The sequence below is a fragment of the Meleagris gallopavo genome, chromosome 7 (genome assembly GCF_905368555.1).
Source record: "Meleagris gallopavo chromosome 7, MGAL_WU_HG_1.1, whole genome shotgun sequence".
NCBI lineage: Eukaryota > Metazoa > Chordata > Aves > Galliformes > Phasianidae > Meleagris > Meleagris gallopavo.
The window spans coordinates 10,827,036-10,851,493 of NC_139410.1; the positions used below are offsets into that span (position 1 = coordinate 10,827,036).

Consider the following 24,458-nt stretch of genomic DNA (forward strand, 5'->3'; position numbering starts at 1 on the left):
AGGGCGCGCTCTCCGTCCTCCCGGCAGTGAAGGGCCGGCCGGCCGGCCTTGCGAAAAAGCTCCATTGAAGCTGTCTCCCACAAGCACTGATCTCAAGTTGCATGTGCGTGATAAACTAGGCCTCTGCTTTTTTTTTTTTTCCCCTTCTTTTTTAATGTAAACTGCTTTAAAAGGGGCTTGATACCGAAAGTGAAAGTAGTAAAAGAGTTACTTCTCGCTCCTTATACTCTGCCTTGCGAGAGTCTCCGTATTTTTTTTTTTTTTCCAGATTATTTAGCGAATTTCCAGGGCTGGGGCCAGGGCGGGGAGTTCCAAAAGTCCCGAGGCCGACTGCGGCGCGGCACCGGGCGGAGGGCGCTGCCCGCGCGGCTCCGCACCCTGCGAGGAGGAGAAAGGGCGGCCCGGCGTTCGGCCGAACTCTGCGGAGCAGAGCCGCCCACCAGCAGCTCGTCGCGCTGGGAGGCGCGTCCTCAAGGGCTTTGTCCCGCTTTCCAGTCCCGTTCCTGGGAATTCCGCCCCTCCTCCAGGACGGCGGGCTGGCGGCGCCTTGCAGCGGCGCTGTGACTCAGCACGTGGGGCCGCGCCTGGCGGCAGGGCACTGAGCGGGCAGCGCTGCGCACCACGCGCACAGCGGCCGCCGGGAACGGAGAGAGGCGCGAATTTCTTCCGAAGGTGAGAAAGGAGAGACTGGAACGGAGGAGGAACGAAAGAACGCGCCTTCTTCCCGTGTTGCTCCGCCGCCCCCTGCGGCCGCTTGATTCCGTTGTTTGCGGGGCCGCGGGCTGAGCTTTGCTGTTCTGCGTTCGTGGTTTTGCGTTCTTTTAAAATCTTTATGTTAGGCAACGTCCCGTCCTGTAGAACGTTAGAGGAAAAAACAGTAACTTGATAATCTTCACCGCTTATTTTGTGTGATTTTCCTTCCCTATGGATATTATGCAAAGCGTAGATTAGAGCGGCAGTTCCACCTCTCTACGTGCGTCGGTTTTGTGCTTGTTAATGCCCTGCTGGCCTGGCTATGAGCCGTGGCAAACCTGGGGGGTGAGGAGGTCCTGGCCATCGAGTGTCGCTTATAAAATGCATAAGTGCTAGAGGGTTCCAGAAATACCGTAGCTGTAAACCGAGTGGGAGGCTTCAAGCGATGAATTGGTGGTGTCTCTTCTCCTAGTGTTGCTAGGAGGGACGGCTGGGCCTTACTATGGATGGAAAAAGACTTCAGGACAACTGGTAAATTCAGCACATGTTTAGTGGCTGTAAGGATATTCTGAACTCAAGCAGAAAGTGTTTGCAGTGAAGGGTGTTCCAGGAGCCGCAGCAGCACAACTTGAAAACTGTTTGAAGGGTAGGTGAAAGAATTTGTTCTGGGTCTTGCTTCAGTTCAGTTTGCTGATGAAACAATTATGTATGCTTGGGCTATGCACAACTTGACCCTCTTCTCCTAAAGCTATGATTTATTATCAGATTTAGTTAAAATAATCAGCTCCAAATTACAAATAGTCACTATTCAGTTTGAACCTGGTTTATACGGGCTTGCTGGCATAGGCAGGAATCAATTTAACCTAAGCTATTCTACTAAATTTACTTGATTAAAGCATCAGAACAAGGTTTAGAAGTAGCTTGGCTAAGCTGATTTCAATTGATTCCAGACCTTTTTGATAGTTACTGGTTTCTTAAATGAAGAAAGTTTCACAACATGGAGTTCAAATTGAGGAGAAATTGTAAAGAATAGTTACCGAGCTATTAAATTTTGAATACAGGAAAAAGTGATCTGAGGGTTTGTTTGTTTGTTTTCATGTGGTTTTTCACTCATGATGAAGGGACAGAAGAGAGTGCAGGACTCCTGGAACCTGACAGCTCTCTTACTTGAAATGTAGATGATGCTTGTATCTAGCTGGGTGCCAGGACTTGGAATTACGTTTTCTATCTATCCTTGAACGCAAAATTGCAGAAATCTCTGTGTCCCCAACACACTATGATATCCTTTGTGATCTGCTGAGCTGCTGTCCACCTAGGTGCTTCAACAAATCTGAATTTGGAGGTTCTTCTCTGCTCTGCTTCCCTGGCTTTTTTTTTTCCCATGTGCTCTCTTACGTAGAAAGCTTTGCTCATCTCAACTGCTCTGAAAAGACTAAGAACCTACCTGCCTGTCTGGGCAGAAGGAAGGCACTAAAGCTCTTTCTTAAATTAGTTTCCTTATAAAACATTGCACAGGCAAACAATAACTGCATAAGCTACACTGAAGAAGTTAGTGCATAAAAGGATAATGGCTCTCTATTGGAAACTTCAGTAGGATTAATTTGCTTGCACAGAGGCTTTCCTGCACTAAATGGAAAAGAGTTTAGTAGAAGATCAAGGAATAAGTGATTTTGCAATAAGCAGGGAGTCTTCCCACCCACCAACAGTGTAAAGAATTGAAGCTCTGAATGTTAAAGATGATATAAAGAAATAAAAGGATTGGGTTGGAAGGGATCTCTTGAGGTCACAGATTTCTGATCAGCACAGGGCTGACATCAAAGTTAGGACAGGGTTGTATAGAACATCTGCCTGTATGGAAACCGCTGAATCACAGCCTGAACCTCTGATTGATCACCTGAGGCAAGCACTGAGTCAGCCCTGGGAGCACAGGTGACAGGAAGGGGTGCAGTCTGGCTCCACCTCTCCTAGATCCCATTTAAGGGCTGACCCCCCACTGGTGAGGGGTCTCTTTCTGGAAATAGCTCTCTTTGGAGTTTTTTCTGCAAGCCTAGGATACGGGTAAGCCTTTCACTTGTTTTAGATTGTCTCTTTCCATCATGATAATCCTTCTAGTTATATGACCTGTTAAATACCAGCCTTATCATGCCACTCTGCTAATTGTATATTTGTTGATTGTACACTGCCAAATTTACTCTCTGTTGTTTTGCACTTGGAGAAGGAAGTATGTTTCAGATTGGTTTAAAAGGAAACTTCTCTTTTGCAGAGAATTCAAGTCTTTCAAACCTCATTGGATTATATCTTATTATTATTTATAATTACGAGGATTGCTGGAGATTTGGCTGTTACCAACATTTAATTTGACGTTCAGGTAGAGATCATCAGTGCCAACAACATGGAGGATGTTGACAGCTTGCAGTTTCGTCAGCTGCTCCTGCTCATCGATGAAAATTTGGGGGCTGAAGATGTAGCAGCATTAAAATTTCTCTGTACTGACTTGATCCCCTTCAGAAAACTAGAAAGCGTGCAGTCAGCAATGGACATTTTTCAGCTTCTTATAGATGAAGATTATCTGAATGAGAAAGATACTTTCCTGCTAGCTGAATTGTTATACAGAATTAAATATCACTCCTTGCTCAGTTCCCTTGGCTATACCAAGGAGAAAGTGCAAGAATGTCTGTGTGAGAAGGGAAAAGTGTCTCCGTATAGGTAAGTATGTAACGAGATTCTGTTCTCTCCATTACTGCCATCTATAACATTCTTTTTCCCTTTCCTTTAATTTCTCATATCGCTTTTAGTTTCTCCACTGTCTGTTCTACCTTTGTCTCACTGAGTCTCTCTTACAGGCAGATGCTGTATGAATTGTCAGAGAACATTACCAATGAGATGTTGCAGGAAATTGTATTCCTCCTGAGAAACCATCTTCCAAAGCGACACAGAATTACTGTATGTGGGAAGAGTGGCAAATATGCATGTGGTGGGGAGGGAAGAAGATCGGAGTGGGAGTGGAATGGGAGAAGAAGTGTGAGAAGTCTTTGGCAGAAAAGGTGGTGTGTGACTAAGCTGGTCAATGTTCATAGGGTGAGCAAGGAGGAAGCTCTCTCTCTGTGTGATGTGAAATTGACTGTTTGGACTGTATTGATAGGAAGCAAAGCAGATGATAGATTATTAGAGACCATCAGGGCTGAAACAAATGGTTTTAAGTTTAAGTCTTAAGTTTAAGAACAATAAATATATTTTATTATCTTCTTTATCAGTCTGCTTTGGAGTTGCTGATTTTATTGGAAAAACAGGGTCTTTTATCTGAAAACAATGTGCAGACACTGGAGGAAGTCTTTAGAAATGTTTCACCTGATCTCCTGGAAACAATAAACTGCTACAGAATGGCAAATGGTGAGAAATTCAGAGTCAGAGAATATACTTGCTAAAATGCAGGAAGCTCTATGAGGGTCTGGGCAACTGAACTTTGAGATCTATGTGTGCTTTCCTAAACTGGGTCTGCTCAGTACGTTCACACGCAAGTTCAGCCTAACTGTCCCTAACTTGTATTACATCATTATTCCCCAGTAGGAATGTGTTTGAATATTTGAGGCCATGCAGAGCAGTCCAGCACATACAGAACTGGCTGAGAAACTAAAAACCCATTTATAGTTATGCCACACTCCTCAGTTTCTATGTGGGTAGCACTGAGATGATGATGATGACTATCCTATAAAAGACACTCTGTGATTCATAAATGTATACATCTACAAAGCAGTTGCTTGCTAGTAAGCTGGCAAGGCAATTTGTGTGTTTGTCTGATACATGGTAACTTTAATTTTTAAATGTGTGATTGGTGTTCTCAGGGGTGTTGTACTACAGTGACACTGCTACACTTAATGTCCTATGAAGTGACTATAAGCATATTGGAGAGAAGATTCTACTTCCGATTATTTTAGCAATGGGAAACAAATTCTGGGAACTGCAAAGCTATGTTTTAAACAGGTGTGAGGGCATTCAATACTTCCAAGGGGTCCAGTCCCATGTGCTTCCTTTGTGTATTTCAAAGTTGTTTTCTATTTTAATACACCTTTCATTAAGTATAGGTCTGCATTTGTTTCAATGTGCAGGTTCATAGGGATTTAACCAAAACACACGTGACTTCTCTCACTTATTTTCCTTTTTCCTTTTCTTAGTGTCTCTGTCTCAACAAGAGAATGCTCTTCCAGTCGAGGAATCTTCACCATCTTACGCTGTAGGCATCAGAATATTCAATTCCCCTCAGGTACACTGGAACACATGCTGTCTACAAGGGTTTTAGTGTTTGGGGTTTGTTTTTTCTTTGCCCTCACTTTGAATCCATACTTGGTTGGCTCTCTGTTTCACTAATTCTTTCCACTTGATTTAATAAGGTGATGAGCATATTTGTTCTGCATATAAGAAATACAGCTCCATATAGCATCAAATAGTTTCAACTGAAAAACTACTGCTGGTCATGTGCAATTGGAGGAAAAGATAACACTAAGAGGAGAAACGTGAGAGAGAGGTATAAGAGGGCCTTCTAGAGAATGAGACATGAATTGCAGATTTTTAAAGTTTTGTCTGATCATCACTAAACTATCTATCTCCAAGGATTAACACTGATAACCGGTTCAAATTGCTGCTTCTGAAGGAGTGTTCCCATTCCTTCACTGTAGCAGTCCTTGCTCTGTTAGATCATTTCTGCAGCTGAATGATGAAGCAGATTAAGAAACCTAACTTGCATGGCTTATAACAGATTTCTTTTTAGGGGAGGGAGTTTTATTCCAGTTCTGAATGAGGAAAGCAATGGTCTTTTTGATGATACTTCCCAGAAGTGCAGTCCTGGTAGACAAGAGCTGAGGAAAATGGGCTAGTCAGTATCAAAAGCTTGCATTACTGCAGCTTTGAATTATATTTGCTCTGCTTTCATGCATGACATTTGGCATGGTAAGAAAATTAATGCCAGAGTACAAAAATATAGATAGGAAAAAAAAAAATACTATCCAAGAGAATTGATAAGGGGCAGCGTCAGACTTCTTTCTTTGTTTTTAGTGATTGCCCACCCCTATACTGAAAGATCATTTGAAACTGAAAAAAAAATTGCTGTTTCTTTTATCTGTATGAAAAAATGCTTGTTTGCAGCTCCATGAGATTTGCAATAAGTGAAAAAGCCTTTTGTAGTTTCATTATACTTCCTGCTCTTAGGAATTTGGTATTTTTGTTACCTTGTTATCTGCTACTTAGAAAGCTTTGGTGTTTATTAAGCCTGTTTTGCTAAAACCACTATGAGATATATGTGTGTGCGTGTACATTTGCGTACACACAATGATTTTAAAATGTTCTTTTCTTCACTCAAAAAATAGGAGACCTCAAATCAAATCAAATTTGTCAGTTCCAGTGTCCATGGTAAGACTTTCCAAAAACATACTCAGTTTTGTTACTTTTATGTTTATTACATACAATTATTTACTGTAGTAAACTTCTAGCATTTGGTTTAATGCAACACACCTTGCATTACCTTGCTGTCTTACTTGGAAGGGTATTTTGCTTTCTGCACAAGAAGATTTGAAGGATTTCCGGTCTTATGTAAATGGGAGAAAATTGGGAAATCCCTTGCACTTTGTTAGTCAGTCAGTTACTAGAAACTAACTAACATGCTTCTTTTAGTAGGTGAAATAAAGGTTAGTAGTAAAAAGATTGTTTGTTCTTCCCGAGAAGAAAAAACAAGTGCTCTGTTCAAATATGCCTGGAAGGAATAGATCTCTGTGACTGTTTATAAAACTGAACAGTTAATTTTTTTTGTGTGAGACTATAGCTCAGACTTCTTTTGCTGTATAGATCATCATATTGAAGAACCTGGGAGCCCGTGGGAACATACTGGAAATGTGAACTCTGTACCTGGCAGGCAAGGTTTGTCTTCTCTTAGTGTTTAATTGTTAAGCTCTTTTTATTCTGTGCTGCCTGAAGTTTAATGTGTTATTTAAAAGGACCACACCAATTCTTGTAGCCCTTTCTGCCATACCTCTGGGATCTTTGGATCTTTATAGAGGAAATGAGAAGATGCACTGGACTTTGTCTCTCCATTCCATTTCAGGAATGCCGGTTCTCTGGCAGTTCTTCTCAGACATTTGCTGAACAGCTGTTAAAATAGCAGAAAATAAAAGGTCTGAGGATAGAAATAAGCAAACAGACAAAAATTGGTTTAGTTCCTGGAACTTCTTTATGCTTGAGAGAGCGTAACGTGTACAGTTAATGATTGCACGTCTTCCAGTGTCTTCCTGGAAAAGCGAAGTTAGAAAGATTACCAGTTGGGGAAGTCACCAGGTGTTATACAGTGGAAATAGATGTTGAATGCATTAAGTAGCCTGAGATAGGTACGAGAAGAAGGGGAAAGTTTCAGCAGGTTCAGAAGGAAACATAAATAAATTAGTAATTGTATGGGAACTGCTGAATCACAGCCTGAACCTCTGATTGATCACCTGAGATGAGCACTGAGTCAGCCCTGGGAGCACAGATGAAGGCAATTCACCTGTGCTGCTGGAAGGGGTGGAGCTTGGCTCCATCTTTCCTAGACCCCATTTAAGAGCTGACCACCAGTGGGGAAGGACCTTTTTCTGGAGATCCCTCCTTTTGTAGTTTTCCAGTGAGCCCAGGACAAGGGTAAGCCCTCTATCCTTTTTTGGTTAACCTGCTTAGCTAAACTCTCTTTTATATTTCTTAATTATAACATCTGTATATTCATTGATTATATGGCAATAAGCTACAATTTGGATCAGATCTCCGAAAGGATTATGTGCAAATAACAGTGGCTGGTATGTATACAGCTGTCCTTGTGACTCCACAACATATCAGCCTGTTAAAAAGTATCACAGCACAACCTGCTGTTTTCCACTTCGAACTTCTTTGAATGCTGTTTGAAAGTTTTGTCTCAGAACTATTGTGAATCGCTCAGGAACTGAAAGTATTTTACAATGGAAGCTTCACTAGGAAGTCACAGATCCCTCTTACAGCGCAGTTTATTTCTAAATATTTCCAGTTGAAAAATTAATTTGACTGTTGCAGATAGAGTCTATCATTGTACCGCAAATGTCTTTGCTCCCTAAAACCAGTGCAAGCAGAAACCTTGCCTTTGTCATGAAAATACATATAATAAAATAACTGGAGACATGTTCAGACATGTCATGCCATGTAAGTGATAGTACTATCTCATATGGAAAGAATTATTCCTTTCAGTGTATCGCCATTTTAAATATAAAAAGGGCTGTACTGTAGCTAAACTCCTTTTTGCTACATACACCAATACTGGATTAATCCTCATAAATATTTATGCTGTTTTTTCCTAGATAACAGAGTGCCTAATCTTACACAAGTCTTCTCTAAAACGAACCTGCAGCTGTCTGGAGGATTCAGCGGTGTAGAAAATGAATCCAAGGTTTGAGATAATCTCTTAAATGATTATTTGTGAATATGTAGGTATGTAAGATCTCCATTCCTGCAGTGGCATGCAACAACATGTGAGATTTCTCTGTGTCTCGTGAAGCTGGTTGAGCAGTCTGATGATCCAGAATATTTTGGAGGGTATTCTAACCTTGGAGGTCAGGAACTTCAAAATATTGAAAAACATAGTGAGGCAAAACAGGCATATTGCCTTTGGTGATGTACACGCATCATTGTCTCCCTAATAGAGGCAAATCATCTGGCGTAATCTTGAGTTGCAGATTTTGGAGATTGCACCAGAATGTGCAGGTAGAAGCAGAGGCACACATACCTTCACAGTTCTCTCTCTGGATGTGGCTTAAAAAAAGTTAATAATATTGTCTTCACACTCTATCCACTATGGAAGAAGGGTAAGAGAAGGAAAGGCAAGTGTACTCAGTAATCATGGGCATGTAATGCACCAGGGGATAACATGCCTTCTGAGAGGTACCTTTTTACAAGTCTTATATGTGTTCTTGAAGCTTGCACAGCAGTGTGACCATTGAATTCTCCCCATGTCTTTTTCCTTGTGATAAGCACAGATACTGAGAGAGCACGTTGCTGCATTTGTTTATACCTGTTTAATTTCTTGAAGTTCTATGCCAACAACTGATGTTCAGAATGCTCTAGCAAACACTACTGTCTGCTACTCTTGAAGGAGTTTTTGGGGTGGTGTGTTAATTTCATCCAAATAAAATGCACAAAATCCAGGTATTTTTTATTGTTCTTTACAGTTAGCAGAGAAGAACTGGAATGGTGGAACTCTAATTTTTACCTGAGGTTAAAATTAGGGATAATATTTGAGGTTTTGGTGACTTCTCAATTTTTAAAGCATTGTTTCTTAAAAGAGGGTGGTAATTTCTAAGCCTCAGTGAAACTGCTAGTGTGGCAGGTTTGTTCGTGTGTGAGATCTCTGTTCTCATTGCATCCCTTTCCAGAACCACCAGTAGGCACTCAATATTCCTCACAAAATGAAATCAGATGTCTAATGTTGTCAAGTTTGAGGGTAAACCCTTTGCCACTTCAAGTTTAAATCTTTTCCTGACAGTGAAATACTGCTAACCCTAACACCAGTTCAGATTGCATACAGATCACCAACTTAGTTGTTAAACCCTTCCTTTGCAGTTTGGTGATAGTGTGCTTGAGACTTCATTCATGCCTCTTCACACAAGGAGGCATAATGAGTTCCATGAGTCAGAAATAACCTGGAGTCTTAGGCACCTCTAGTGTTCTGGTTGCCAATCATATTAAGGAAATATGATTTCTAGAGCTCACATATCCGTCACATAAGTTCTCTGAGGCTGTAAGCTGTTTTTCTTATGCTTTTTACAGGTGTCAACTTACAAAATGGATGGGCCACAGAGAGGAATTTGTCTCGTTATTAATAATGTTAAATTTGATGGGGTTCTTCAAGAGAGAAAGGGTTCTTATAAAGATGCCTGTAAGTTCTTGAAGTAAGATTTTTGAAGGGTTGATCTCTTTATTTCCTCATGTGAGTTGATTTTCTTGTATTGGTCTATATTTTTTTTTATGTGTTTCAGTAAATATTTTTAAACAGTAAAATTTTTGATATATGTTATGTCACTTAGGTATCCTTCCAGGAAGGACTAAAGACCAAAGAACCGCTGAGTTTTTCTTAAAGTTAGATTGTTCTTTAAATAGTTCAAGAATTCCTTTTTACTTAGTTTTAGTTCTTTGTTATAGATACAGACTGTCATTTTATATAATGCATAACTCCTTAAGCAAACAGCTCCATGTGTACTCTTTATTCTATTTGTCTCTAATTGATAGAACTCTGTAATAGTCAAAACTGCAGTTGGAAAAGAACATTCTAAGAAGGTTTCAAAAGAGATCACCTTAATTTTGAACTCAGTTTGTGATTGTACACTGTACAATGTCATTGTATTTTCTGAAACTTGTCTAGAAGGAATCAGTTACTGTGTTTGAGCTGATGTCACCTTTATTCCATTAACTTTTAGTTGATAATAGTATAAGGATGAATTTGCAGAAGGATCAGCGTATGAGGTCTTTTAAAATTAGCTTGCATGATGACCATAAAATGGTTTTCTATTGCCTCAATTTTTCTTTCTTATCTTTAATTACAGGGGAATTGGAGAGAGTATTCAAATGGCTTGGTCTGGATGTGAGGACTTACACAGATCAGACATCTGATCAGATTAAAGAACTGATGCAAGCATGGCAGCGTTCAGAAGACCACAAGGATAGGGACTGTTTTGTTTGTTGCATTCTATCTCATGGAGAGTCAGGAGCAGTGTATGGGAAAGATGGGAAGCTTGTATCAATACGCACTATCATGACCTACTTCACTGCCAAACAATGTCCACAGTTGACTGAAAAACCCAAACTGTTCTTTATCCAAGCATGCCAAGGTAAAGAGATACAGCGCCCTGTCTATATTGAAACTGATGCACGAGTTCCTGACTTCTCTTCTGTACAACAGAGCATTTCTCCTTCTGAAAGTATTCCTGAAGAGGCTGATTTCCTCCTAGGCATGGCCACAATTGACGGATATGCTTCTTTCCGACATGTTCAGCAGGGTACTTGGTATATTCAGGCCTTGTGCAGCAAGCTACAGTTGTTGGTACCAAGGTAAATAATTATTTATTTAGCTCTTACGAAAAAATGGGAGGAACTTCCCCTTTTATTTTTCTCTGAAGGCAAATTCAAGTAGTAACATTAATCCATGTTCTGAAATAGGCAAAATCAGTGAAACTGCTGGTATGATAATTCATCTTTGATACATTTACATTAACACACCAGTAGTAGCTTAGTGTTAATCGGATCAATGTGAAGTTTACTGGGGAACTACCCCTCAAAAAAAAAAAAAGCCTACCTAAGAACCTCTGAACTTCCAATCTCTATCATATTAGATGGAGCCATCCATTTCTTTAGTGGATTTAGATGAAAATATTTTGCTCCCTTCTTTCATTACTGAATGTCAAGTCATAGAATCATAGAATGGCTTGGGTTGAAACCTCAAAATCTATTTCTAGTATGACTCAAGCGAATATCAAAAGAAGGGTAATTTGGAAAAAAAGGGTGTGCTTTGTTTTACGTTTTTTGGCTTTTAAGTGTTTATACTATAGCTTCTAGATTATCTGAGAGATGTTACATGGAGAAAGTCTACCATCTGCTCATTAATAAATGAAGTTGACTTTTTATTTTTGCTTTCTTTTTGGCTGCAGGGGTGAAGATATTTTGTCCATCCTCACAGAAGTTAATGAAGATGTTAGCAAGCGTGTTGACCATAGTGGGATAAGGAAGCAGATGCCCCAGCCAGCATATACCTTAAGAAGAAGACTTATATTCCCAATACCTAGAGACCCTCCTCCTTCACAGTGACATTGAGACTTTTTTAATACATCCTTTTGTCAGTATGTCTCCTTAAATGCAATTAACAGCACCTGTTTTAAGGCAGTTACTGACTCCTGAGGAACTATTAGTGTCAAGGCCTTTTTTTTTTTTTTTTTTTTTTTTTTTTTTTTTTTTTTCCCTTGCCAGAGAAACTTTGAAGCTGAGTTGGAAGAGGTACAGTTAACACAATCAGTGTGCCAGCTATTTACATCATCTATCTATTCAGAGTTTTCAAGGATGGGAGAAGCAAGTTTCTATGATGTTAAACTGTGTACTGACACAGACTGCAGATGTAAAAGTGTGTTTCAGTCAGCATAAGGATTGCATATGTAGCTTTCTATATATTCCTTTATATCTAAACTAGGATGTTAACAGTCTGGTTTAGACTCATCAAATTTTGTTTTGCATACTAATAATGTTTAAACCTACCTCTAAAACCATAAACTGTGTTCACAGAGAAAGGCAAAGTTAGGAATGAAGAAGAGAAAGTTTAAGTAGTAGGTTGAGGAGAATTAAATTAGGAATGAAAGAAAATTACTTAAAACAAGTGATTTTTCAATAGTTATGTTTGCTGTACACACTGATACCCTCTAATAGCTAACATCAACCTCGCCTACAAGGAGATGTTTCCAAGACTGAGCATAGACAAAATGCTACAGTATTCCCTCTGTGAAACTTTGTTAACCCTCATTTCCACATGACTTCTTGTAAGAAAAGTTAGTGTGGAATAGCTGAGCACTACAAAATGATGATATTTAGCATTGTATCTGCATACGTTGATCAGACTGATTAACTAGAAGCATTAAATTTCATGATTTCTTACTTTAAGAAATAAAACGCATTCATATGGGATGGCTTTATTAAGCTTCTAACAGAGTATGTTTTAGAGTTAATCAAAATAATGTGATGTTATTTTGTTAGGGACATTTACTATGTGTATCTGCGTCCTTCCTGTTTGTTACTGAATTTAATTTATACTTCTTTTTAAGAACTTGGGGTTGGGGAGGGGGAAGAAAGTAATAATAAAAACTTTGTATAGGGCTAAAGCTTATCATTGCTTCTGCTTGCTTATCTGTAGAATAGCATGGAATGGAATAATTCAGATGAAAGAGGCCTTCGCAGATCATCTTGTCCAACTGCCTGACTGCTTCATGGCAAATCTAAAGATAAATCATGTAATTGAGGGCATTATCCAAATGCCTCTTAGACACTGACAGGCATGGGGCATCTCTAGGAAACCCCTTCCAGTGCTTGACCGCCCTCATTGTAAAGAAGTTTTTCCTAATATTCGGTTTGAACCTACTCTGGCACAGATTTCTGCCATTCCCTTGTCTTACATCCCTGTTGGGCCTCATCAATCAATGGGATTTCTACTGCTTCAGGACTTAAGCTGAAGTGAAGCTTAGTTTATTTCAACAAAACAGTGATTGTTATCTATAATTACTAGCTGTAAAATAGCTCAAGACTTGAGGTGTAAAAGTGAGAGAGCATGGACTGGTGCACATGGAACCAATTTTTGCTTGCAGTATACATGATGTTTGGGAGGAGAGATTTGCATCATTCAAAGCATTAAAATGCAGCGAATCTGCCAGAACATATTTGTTACTTTTTGTTATTATGAATTGACCTTCGTTCTAAGTCAATTCATGACTGTATTCTAAGTCTTCTGAATTAGTGTAGTTGCTACGCTTGAAGTTTCATTTATGTCACAGTAGAAAATATTTTCTCTGCTAGTAGAATATATAATGTTATAATAGAATCATCAAGTATCTGGCTCAAAATTAGTGTCCAGATTTGATGCACTCCTCTTTCGTATGTTTAAATAACAGTTGAATTTTATCAGTACAAGGACTGACAAGAATCTTAGAATCGTAAGAGTGATTTGGGTTGGAAGAGTGTGGGAATACAAGAAAAACTGTTTGGAGCAGCAGCTGTGGAGCAAGATAAACAGCATGAGAATCAAGGACACCTAGAAGAATGTCTCACAGCTCTGATTGGATAAGCACGTGCATGAGCAGTTGAAGAGTGTTTGTAGAATGCTCTGTTGACCTGTAAAGGTGGATGGGAAAGCTAGAAAAAGGAAACTTCTGGAGGTACGCGAGTGATGTGAAAACTTGTAATAAACTATTTGAGTTGTTCTCACCTGAGCCTGTGCATCAGATGCTGCAGAAGAGACCTTAAAGACATTCATGGTATAACTGTGTTAGTGGACAAACCCCACTATCAATGCAAGCTGGGGGATGAAAGGGTAGGATGCAGCCCTGCCAAAAAGGATGTGGGGTATTGGTGGTTGGTAAGCTGGATGTGAGACAGCAGTCTGCCCTTGCAGCCCAGAAAGCCAACCGTATCCTGGGTTGTATCCAAAGAAATGTGGTCAGCAGGTTGAGGGAGGTGATCCTGTCTCTCTGCTCTGTACTGGTGAGATCTCACCTGGAATACTGCATCCAGGTGTGGAGTCTTCAGTACAAGAGAGATGAGATGCGGGCCTATTAGAGCGTGTCCAGTGGAGGGCCACCAAAATGATCCAAGGAATGGAGCACTTCTCCTATGAGGAAAGACTGAGAGCTGGGGCTGTTCAGCCTGGAGAAGAGAAGACTCCGGGAAGACCTTACAGCAGCCTTTTGGTATCTAAAGAGGGCTATAAGAAGGAAGGGGAGAGACTTTAGCAGGCTTGTTGCAATAGGACAAGGGGAAACAGTTTCAAGCTAAAAAGGGGGAGATTTAGATTGGGCATATGGAAGATTTGTTATAATTTATTTATAATTGCATATAATTTATTCAGAAGATCTTTAAAGTGGAGTTTGTATAATTGACAAGTCCTTCCATACTGGCAGTTTTTTGCGTAGGAATGGTTTATCCTGGCTTTTGCCAGTAGAGGCCAGTCACTATGCTGAGTTGTCAGTTCCCTCAGCATTTTTCACTTCCTTGAAACCAGCCTTTCTGGGAGAGCTGAATTTTTGGTGGGCTGCTCTACACGGAATTAATTGGATCATCGAGATTGTTCTTGGTGAAGCCAGAGGGACCAAACAGGGCTGCAGAAAAGCTGAAGGAAATTGAAGTGACTACAGGTTAACAAAAGAGCAGGAATATTTTGGGGAAAGATGAAAGAGAAATAAGAAGTGAAATCATAAAAACAGGAAGAACAGTACCAGAAGCGGTGCTCCCTGGAACAACTGCATGATGGGAGAAGTCTCTGTCTGGAAAGAACTGTCTTAGGATTGGACTTGTCTGCAAATATTTTTCATACTTCACTAATCACGGTATTTTACCTCTTTAAATCTGCAACTGGAATCTTGATTCATTTAAGACACAAAGCTACTGATGAAGGAAAAGAGACAGTGAGGCATGGGACAACTGTTTTGGACCTGAAAATCAGAGAGTGCTTGTTCTGTTCCTCAGTGTCATTTCTAAGCTTTGGATAAAAGGAAGACTCGTGCAATTGAAGGTCAGACAAATTTTCTGAGTTCTTACAAGAGTATGACCTTTGGAAGAAGTTTGTAGGCCTCGTTCTATTGAAGGGTATGTTATAATTTTGAGTTCATAAAGGTAGGTGGGTTGAAATCAATGAAAGGTAGCTTGCATTGTGAAATTCAAACATATTTCTGTTCTTCTGTCTATTTTCATAATACTGACTCTGAGCTTCAGATGTAGATGGAGGGGTTGGTAGCTGCACTGATTGTTGTTCATATGTTTCCCAACGCATGGAGTATACCAGTGACCAACAGGCCATTCTTGGAACTTCTTCACTAAGGGCAGTTCTATGCATGAAAAAAGATGTAAATGCCAAAACTTAAATACTGTTTAAATTCTTTTGCAAATGGAGAAATGTGAAATAATTTCAGAGAGATGTTTAGCCTTTCAGTTTTCTGTATGCACTAAATACTGCTACTGAATATGGTGCTGATATTTCATTTTAGGAAATAATCTTCCATAAATATGCTTGTTAAAAGTAGGCTAGGTGAGTTCAAGTGAGACTTCAGAGAATGGAGGTAGGATGTGGAAGATCTGGTGACACAACAGGATGATGGAACTGAGATATTTTTAAATGGGAAGATGTAAATTAATGCACATCTTTACCACTATCTTTTAATTAAGATTCATAGTTAATGCACATCTTTACCGCTGCCTTTTAATTAGGATTCATAGTTAATCACCATTTAATGAGCAGTACATATGCTAGCAAGTCCTTGCTATGCTATTCAGCGTGTACTCTCAAAAGCTTTGGTTACTTTTGTAGGTTTACTAATTTTTATCACAACCAGTTTTGTAACAATTTCCTGAATCCAGAAGAGTGATAAGTGGAGAAGGAAATTGCTGCAAAATTATTATCACAGCTTCAATACAACTTTCATTTTGTAAGTCACATGACAACACAGGCCATAGTACATCCAGTACTTTTCCTGAAACTTCTAAGACAATACTTTCACTTTTCAGGGTTGTTTCAGCAGTCTCCCAGCCTGCCTTCCCAAGTAAGTGTGTTAAAGTGGCTATTTATGGTATAGAAGAAATAGTTTGTTGTATCAGTTTTTATTTTAATGAAGTAAAAGACAGGTGCAGTTAAATATTGTTTTAGTGTGCTCCTGTGTTTACAGACAAGCTTAAATACAGCATGTAGATGGCACGTCTGTTCTAGTTGCAGTAATGTTGTAGGTTTGAAACTTGTTTTCCGACTTTTTATTGTGCTCAAAGGCTGGATGCGCAAGGCAAATTTAATATTGGTGAAGCTGATGGAATGGAAGGTGTTAAGTGATGGAGGAGGTGGATGATATTTGGTGATCAGTGAAACAGAACTGCTTTGACAAGAATTCTCCTTTTTGAAGAGGTTGACATGATCTGTATTTGATCTGAATATTACTGAGAAATGGGGATTGAATTTTACTTTCTGCAGATGAACCAAAACAGAACGAGGTACTTTGTTTACACTGATCAAGGTCAGAAGCAGTATACTGAAGCAGCTAAATAGCTTAGAAACATGCTCATATGGACCCTTACCTTTGTTAGGATGTCAAACCTTTATCTTTGTCATAGTGCAAAATCTGTTAGTCTTGTTTACTGTGTAGTCTATATTTCAGATTTTGAGTGACTCCTGCTCCCAAATGGAATCATAAGAAATAACAAAAGGAAAAACACTGACTTGCCAGGATAGTATGTCTTACATGTCAGTACATCCTGTTATTGAAATACACCATAGGAAGTGAGAAGGGTCTGTGACTTTGTCATTTTTATTTATGTGCGTTTTTTGATGTTCTTACTTAAGTTCAGAGAACCAAAAGGGCTAAGTAAGTATCAAAGCTATGTTTGCAGGACAGCCTCTACTGAAGTATGTTTTATTACATATATTTATTTCAGACTATTCTGTATGGCATGATACCTTTTATAATCATGTAGTTGCAGTACCGTTACTGACAAACCGAATCAAATTCTGTCTGTGTTTAGGTCAAAATCTTAATGTGAAATGAGTTCAGACTTCCGGAAACTCCTTTTTGACATTTCTGAGGCTTTGGCCACAGAAGAATTGGCAGCTCTAAAGTTTCTCAGCTTGGAGCATGTCCCTGTGAGGAAGCAGGAAGATACTGAGGAGCCCAAAGCTTTCTTTGAAGTGCTGAAGGAGAAAGGGATGATCGAGGTGGGGGACCTGTTCTTCTTGAAGGAGCTGCTCTACCGGATCAATCGGATAGACCTTCTGGCTTCCCACCTGGGCTCCAGCCGAGAGGAGATGGAGAGGGAGCTCCAGGTCCCAGGGAAGGCAAAGGTGTCAGCCTATAGGTAGGCACGAAAGTAGTATACTTCTGCAAGCAAAACATACAACAGTTCTGTTGTCTTTCTTGTTTTCTGTCTACAGTGTTATCTTATGAATAGTTCAGCATAATTCTATTTATTACAGCATGACCACTCGATGCTGTGAATTTGGAGATCGTGTTTTACATTTTGCCACATTTATTTCTCATAACTTTCTTAATCAGTCTTTCTCTGTCCTTTAATGCCAGACAACTGCTATACGGAATTGCTGAGAACTTAACTCCAGATGATGTCAGGAGTGTAAAATTCCTGCTGCAAGAAAAATTGCCAAAGAACAAGCTACGGGATAATGCTGTAAGCAAAATGATCTTGATAAGTTTCTTGCAAAACTAGCTCAGTCTGCCTATTTTAGAACAGAAGTAGGGAGAGACTAGTGCGCTCATGAAAATTCTGTTCTTCAAAGATTTGTGATGGTAGCCAACAGCTGCTCTGTGACAGCACAGACCCTTTTTTCTCACTGCTTTTTACTCTCCTGTTCTCATTTTGTCTCCATTACATGCCTCTTCATCTTTTATTCTTGCAATATATGTCATGCTCTGCCTTTCATCTTTGCTTGACTCTTTGTAAGGCATTTGTGCGTGTGATGTATCTAATAAAAGTGATGCTTGCTGGAAAAAAAAGGCAATGTTTTGGACATCATAAAATGAGTTCTCAAGTGAGTTCCACCACAAATTTTTGTGTGTTACTGAGTACGTTTTCTTCTTCTTTGTAATCTGAGGTAACAACTCTGATAATTCCCTCACAATCGTATTAAGAGGCTTGGTGAGCTAGTCTAATACCTGTTTTGTAAATAATGTATAGTGCTTTGAAAGTATTTGGCATTACAAAGAAACTACCTTAAAAGTCCTATTTGTGTTGTAGCAACTATAGCAAAATTAGCAGATTTACCTCCAACTTGATGGACAAATCCATTTTAAATAATAAAGTCATCACTGAAGATATTCCCTGTGTTAGAAAATGTAGAGTCATGCAGCTAAATGGCTTACAGTAGTTCATCTGAATGCAGAAGCACAAGAAGATGCTGTGTTATTATCTGCTTAAGTGTTTTACACTGCTGAAGCAAAGCAGGATAACCTAGCCATAGGCAATTTCTACAAATATGGTCTTTATCTTAATGATTTGTTTCTTCATTCACATTGCATCCTGACTTTTGTTTTAATAAAGTTTGGAGGAAAAATAAATTGATCTTCAAGTTGATTGGTCTTTGGGAACTGAGGATGTTGATTTCTCCAGAAGTGTCTGATAACGCAGTTATTGAGAGTCACTATATGATTTTGGGTTATGCTTTTTGTTTGCTGTCCTATTTTTTTTCTTTACCAGTCAATGTTGAAGATATTAGTGGAAATGGAAAGAAATGGGATAATTAAGGAAGATGACCTAACAATGTTGAAGAGTATATTAAAGGTATTTAGAGCTGACCTAAAGATCAAAATTGATAACTATGAAGAAAAAACAAAAGGTAAATCAACTAATCAGTTGTTTAGGGGGATAACTTTTTTTTGTGTGTATGACTTTCATAGCTTTATCTTCGGGATATTAGGAATCTAGGGATAAGAGAGACCTCTTAAATTATATTAAGATGAGCAGAACAGCTTTTGTTACTCATGGTTTCTAATGTTCTCTATTTCACTACTGCATTATATTTTCTTGTACCTCTCCCTGAAACATGTTCTGTTCTGTCTTGGGCTAAGGAAGGTCAGGACAAACAAGCCCCTTGTCAGGAGAATAGCTTTTTAGTATTATTCGTATGGTTTTTCCCCCTTGATAAGCAGGAAAGGAGAATGTTGGTAGATCCTGACAATTAAACTCAATTTAAAACAAGTACTGTCATTTATTTCCTTGTGTAGAATCCTGGGTGATGATTTATTCACTTATTCCTGGCAGCTGTACTTAAAGCAGTGTTTTCTTGCTTTGAGGAGATCTTCCATTATGCTAGTGTTCTGCTTGCCTGGTATTTCTACCAAAATAAAGTCCCCTAAAGAAGGGACAATAACTTCAGAAGTAAATGAGTTGGCTGCAGTGTATCATTATAAAAATGGGTTTATTCTTTTACTTATGTATCCCATAGTGGAGATGCTAGTGAATGGCTTTCCTGGGGTGACTATCACATTCACGCTGCTATTATTTGGACCTTGCTGCCAATAAAAGAACAAATAAATTGATCAAGGGTACAGTTATTGTGAGAATGCTGTGCATGCCATCTCCTGACTCAGATTGCTGTACGTGCACAGTTCACTTCTGCTTAATAACTATAATACTAAGAATATCTGATTAGGGCTGTACAGTCTTAACACAGCTGTATAATTTGTTCCAAACTCTGCACAGCTTCATCCTTTCATCTCTTTGTGTTGGTTTTTGTTTGTTTGATGTTGAAATATGCAAAGTGGAATATTTATCCTAAAACATTCTATTTATCTCCTTCTTAGAAAATGATTCTAACGAAAATCTGAGCTTTCCAGTCTGTGTGTCTACGCATCCACCAGGACAAGGAGCAGAGGGTGGGGTGAGAAATGCCTCTAGATTTCCTTTGAAGTATTCATCTAACTCTTGGGAGCAGGGGGAATAAATTTTTAAGGCTAAGTGAGTGGAAGAGCTAAAAGAGAGGGCTTCTGGTATTTCTGGTGGGCCGTGGAAGAGTTCCTGTTTTCAAAACAAGACCCAAGCCTTGTCCATTAGTGAGGACCTAGCTGTCAGCAACTTTACAGACAATAAAGATCATTTTCCTATTTGTCATGAGAAGAAAAGCAATGTTAAAGAGACTAGGACAGTAAAGTCCTGTCCAGGAATATCCTGGACAGGTGGGAAGGGGACCAGAAGCATCTGTTATCTTGCTAGAAAGCCAGAACTCTTAGAGTGAATGGTATACTGCAGGAACTTTTCCTCCATGTGTGCTGATTTTAGTTAATGGATACTCACTTCCTTCCATTCCAAAGTCATATCCTAACCAAAGAGAGAGAGGAGGAGGGTTTCCAGAAGAGCAAGCAACTTCCTCTCACCTGTACCTGGGGCTAACTTCTTCTTAAGCTATTTTTCTTGTAGCTTTGCCCTCAAGACGACTTCTGTGTTTGTGTGTGTGTGTGTGTGTGTGTGTGTGTTGTGTGTGTGTGTGTGTGTGTTTGGACATGGAGGAGCACCAATCTGTACATAGCATTTTTTTTTGGGGGGGGGAGGGTGATTGGCACTGCTTTCTTACATGGTTTCTTTGTTCTACAGTGTGTGGAATCATATAAGATGGAAAATAACCCCCATGGTTACTGTGTGATTCTGAACAACTACCGTTTTAAAAATCCAGATGAAACCAGAGAAGGAACAGTGGAAGATGGAAGTGTGTACTTTTTTTTTATCCAATGACTAGTTTATTCTTTTGTGTTACCCTCTGAAAGAGCTATTTTTACTGTGAAAAATGATTGCTTCCACTGAGCTCCTTTGCCTCCAAATTAACTGCAGTGACAATCACTGTAGAATTTTGAAATACACCATTTCCAACAGTTTGGCTGATGACTTTAAGAAGGAAGGTGTTCATGTTGTCAGTAAAATGCATCATCTTAATTTGTCATACATAACAAAAAGTGAAGGAGATGTTAGTAATCCACTCTTCCACTTTCTGACTGCTTTTAATTTTTACCTTATCATAGAGTAGCATTGTTGAGGTCCTTAAAATCGTTCAGTGTTTGTTTGCACTAGAAGATACAGCTTGGCCATGCTGCAAGCTGAGAAAGCATTCCAATTTAGTCAGTATGGACACCCATTTGCAATAACGCTCAAATAAATGCAGTTATTTTCCTGTTTTATAACTTTCCTTAATGCTTGTTTTCTTGCAGGAATCACTTCTTTAACTTAATAAACTAAAATCAGTTTCTTGAAAGCACACCAATGATGTTTTAACTCCACCCTGTCTGTCTATGTGCTTCTTTCTTCCCAGCTATTTGATCTCTCCCTGCACAACACTCAAGTCAACATTTGCTGGGAAGTCTACCTAGCACTCTGTCCTTGCTAGCACATTAGCAGGTTACCCTGTCTTCCTTCTTGCTGCATTAATCATTCTCACAGAATGAGGGATCAAATTCATTTAAGAATGGTAGTTTGTTATTGTAAGGAGTTACTTCTTCTTTAACTAGCCAAGGGTTGTTCTGTTAAGCATCTGAGATGGCTGTGCAAATAGTGAAAGCCTTCTTCAAAAAAAAGTATGCTTCACTAAGTTGTACAGATTAATTTTAGGGCAGTCTGAAACTTGCATTTGTTTTAAATAGTAGTGTTCAGCCTGATTGCCTAGGTTGTTTTTGTTTTTGTTTTACTTTAAAAAAAGAAAATTAGGTCATTCTCTAATTAGACTTGGAGGCTAAGGGACAGTCAGGTGAACTTATCAGTGGGATCTAAACACTTTTGTTAATACCTGTTCTGCTGCAGATAGCCTGATGTTTATGTTTAATAAGTACCTTCTGACTTTTTTTTTCCCAGAAGCTCTGAAGAGAGTATTTAAATGGCTTCAGTTTGACACAACTGAGTACATGGATCTAGAAGCAAAGCAAATCTTTGCAAAAGTTAAAGAATACAGCAAAAAAGATCATAGCAACATGGACTGTTTTGTTTGCTTCATTCTTTCACATGGTGAGAAGGACAAAATAAAAGGCACTGATCGTGAACATGTAAATATTAAAGATTTACTCTCCTGCTTCAGTGGATCTAATTGTCCTTCTCTTGCTGGCAAGCCCAAGCTATTTTTCATACAGGCGTGCCAAGGCTGTGTAGGTCATCCAGCTGTTACAGTAAAGGAAGACTCTTCTGGTCATCTTGAGATGGATGCTATCCCTCTGCCTTCTATTCCTGACCAGTCTGATGTTCTGGTTGGCATGGCTACTGTGGAAGATTTTGAGTGCTACCGTTCTATAGAGATGGGCAGTGTTTACATTCAGTGCCTCTGTGAAAAGATGGAGCTACTTTGCCCACTGTAAGTCTATTTTTAACCCAGGTACAGATTTGGGGTTGTAATGCTGAAACATTACATATAGGCAGGTGTGTTTATGTGCCCACGTTCTTAATATTTTATTGACTGATAAATAATTTTTCTTCCAGTGACACTGGATGAGAGGCAAATTTGTTGGGCTAGTACACAGGCAGAAAATCAGTATTCTTTACTCATAATTCTCATCATTGCCTGCCTCATAAACTTAATTTAGAAGATGGAATTTTTCCTCCAGACACTACCTTCTTATGATGTTCAGAGGGCAGCTTGGTGAATGCGTAGATTGGTTCTGTTTCATTTTACTGTGCTATTGTGAACGCAACTGAAGTAGAAAGCTGTGTTAGTTTGTAAGGTGATCCTACGTGGAGGTTGCTTTTATTCCCCAAAGCATACTAAATTCTTTGGTTACAAAATGGAATGTGCAATTTTAGTTGCAGGCTAGGTAAAGGAAAGATAATAACTTTCCGAGATCTCACTTTATTGGAGCAAATACAGATCAGTTTCTGGCCAAGCAGCACATACTTTTATACATAAAATACATTATATTTTAATGTAACTTTTCTTAATTTTTGTTCAAGTCACAAGGATCTCATGACCATTCTGACAGAAGTGAACAAGGAAGTGGGAAGAAGAGTATTAAATGGGTGGAAACAGATGCCAAAGATAACATCAACCCTACGGAAACAACTTATTTTCCAAATTCCACAATGCCAGTCAATTGAAAAGCAGGAAAAATAAGAATGTCCTTGATTAGGAATTGCTTCTGGAATGGACTTCCACAGGGAATTTAAGAGAACTTGCAAGAGAAATTGTCTGGGTCTGTGTAGTTCGTTGTTGTCCTGCAAGGAGCCATCTGACCTAAATTTTTCGAATGTCATGTGTAATGAGTCTGCTCAAACTTAAATTGTTAGGTTGTCTAAGGCAATGGAGGAGAAAAGAGTTGCTTTCATGTCATGCAGAAGCAATGAAATCTGTTCAGCCCTGGTCTTAAGTGAGGAAGCACCTCCAAGCAGGATGATTTTTGTGTGTTCTATGCCATTTCTATCATTTCTATCTGTTGGGAGAGTAAGTCCTTGAAATCTGAAGAAAAGAAAAGGAAGATTTAGAGCACCAGATCCCTTCCCAGGGAACTTGTGTACTGATTTACACAGAAGTGAGTGACGGGGTATCTCTGGAAGCTGTGTAGTTTTTCACAGAAAATAAGTCTCTGTGCAGAAGGATAAAAGAAAAATGATTGTTATATCATTTCGGTTCTTTTCCTTCACTTTTTTTTTTTGTTAGTTTGTTTGCTTTATGTTATTAATTTGCATGATTGGGCAGCATTGCTGGTTAGGATTTTTAATAATAAGTTCCAATTGTGCTCTTTCTCAGAATGCTTGGGAAGCATTATCTTTTGAAAGGCTGTTGACCACTGGAAGTAAGGTTCCATTCCATGAGACACAATTCTGAGACGCTGTCACCTCCTGGCTGTAGCATCTACAAGCTCCTAATCTCTGCTGTAATAAACACTGTTGGTTGTCACATCACCTTTGTTTGTGGTGTTTTCCTCTGAGGAGTTGACTGAAGGACAGTCAGCACAACGAACCTTCTTTGCTTCAGCTAAAGAAGTTATTTTTGCTTTCACTGAAGTATTCTATGGCAGACACTGTGAGGGAGAAGTGGCACATCGATATTCTTTCATTAGCAGATGGAGAGATGGAAGAAAGAAAAAACTTAAAATTTGGGACATTCTTGATAACGGGAGCTGATGCCAGTGAAGCTGCTCTTACCTTGTATTTTCAGCAATATGTATGTAGTATCTGGGAGCCATCTGAAATTCTAATGTCTACGTCCCTTATAAGCTTTGTAGCAAGATAAAGGATCAGTGTGAAACACTTTATAACTTCTGCTTTTTTTTTTATTTGGATTTTTTTTTTTTAGATCTGTGTCCAGCTGTAATGCAGGGGTTCTTTAATCAGCCCTGTTTGTCTTCCTGAAGTGAGGCCTTTTACTCCTAATTCTTCACAGTTGTTGACAGTTGCTCTGCTTACCATTTTCGCTTTCCAAGTAAAAGAGAGGATGTCTGTTCTTAGAATCACAGCTCTGTTCATACAGGTTTCATAAATAATAAATAGATATTACAAGCATTATATAAATGAGAATGCTTTTTGTGGCA

The 24,458-nt window shown here is 39.1% G+C and overlaps 2 protein-coding genes across 5 annotated transcripts; both read left to right on the top strand.

The window, feature by feature from the left end:
* The first annotated feature begins 193 nt into the window (after positions 1–193).
* Positions 194–12,669, top strand: CASP10 (caspase 10). Of its 4 annotated transcripts, none has more exons than XM_010713442.4 (12): positions 194–672; positions 1,166–1,339; positions 3,062–3,399; positions 3,537–3,636; positions 3,948–4,083; positions 4,866–4,954; positions 6,054–6,096; positions 6,529–6,600; positions 8,034–8,122; positions 9,499–9,607; positions 10,272–10,776; positions 11,373–12,669. In XM_010713442.4, exons 3-12 carry the CDS (start codon positions 3,086–3,088, stop codon positions 11,527–11,529), a joined length of 1,614 nt encoding a protein of 537 aa, XP_010711744.1. In that variant the 5' UTR covers positions 194–672; positions 1,166–1,339; positions 3,062–3,085; the 3' UTR covers positions 11,530–12,669. The 4 variants fall into 4 exon arrangements, with proteins under 4 accessions (XP_010711744.1, XP_010711747.1, XP_010711743.1 ...); XM_010713441.4 differs by having other exon boundaries at positions 195–672; positions 2,957–3,399; XM_010713445.4 differs by lacking the exon at positions 1,166–1,339.
* Positions 12,670–14,317: 1,648 nt separating this feature from the next.
* LOC100541513 (caspase-8) lies at positions 14,318–23,829 on the top strand. The gene is made up of 9 exons (XM_010713453.4): positions 14,318–15,060; positions 15,976–16,010; positions 16,978–17,307; positions 17,529–17,634; positions 18,661–18,799; positions 19,767–19,843; positions 20,554–20,665; positions 21,799–22,288; positions 22,882–23,829. The coding sequence occupies exons 3-9, from the start codon at positions 16,997–16,999 to the stop codon at positions 23,039–23,041; spliced, it is 1,395 nt and encodes a 464-aa protein (XP_010711755.1). The 5' UTR covers positions 14,318–15,060; positions 15,976–16,010; positions 16,978–16,996; the 3' UTR covers positions 23,042–23,829.
* The last annotated feature ends 629 nt before the right edge of the window (positions 23,830–24,458 follow it).

Coding starts and splice junctions, on each gene's coding strand:
- LOC100541513 (XM_010713453.4), top strand. CDS start 16,997: ATGAGTTCAGACTTCCGGAAACTCCTTTTTGACATTTCTGAGGCTTTG. Junction 17,308..17,528: donor GCAAAGGTGTCAGCCTATAG/GTAGGCACGAAA, acceptor CTTTAATGCCAG/ACAACTGCTATACGGAATTG. Junction 19,844..20,553: donor GACAAGGAGCAGAGGGTGGG/GTGAGAAATGCC, acceptor TTTGTTCTACAG/TGTGTGGAATCATATAAGAT.
- CASP10 (XM_010713442.4), top strand. CDS start 3,086: ATGGAGGATGTTGACAGCTTGCAGTTTCGTCAGCTGCTCCTGCTCATC. Junction 6,097..6,528: donor TGTCAGTTCCAGTGTCCATG/GTAAGACTTTCC, acceptor TTTGCTGTATAG/ATCATCATATTGAAGAACCT. Junction 8,123..9,498: donor GTGTAGAAAATGAATCCAAG/GTTTGAGATAAT, acceptor TGCTTTTTACAG/GTGTCAACTTACAAAATGGA.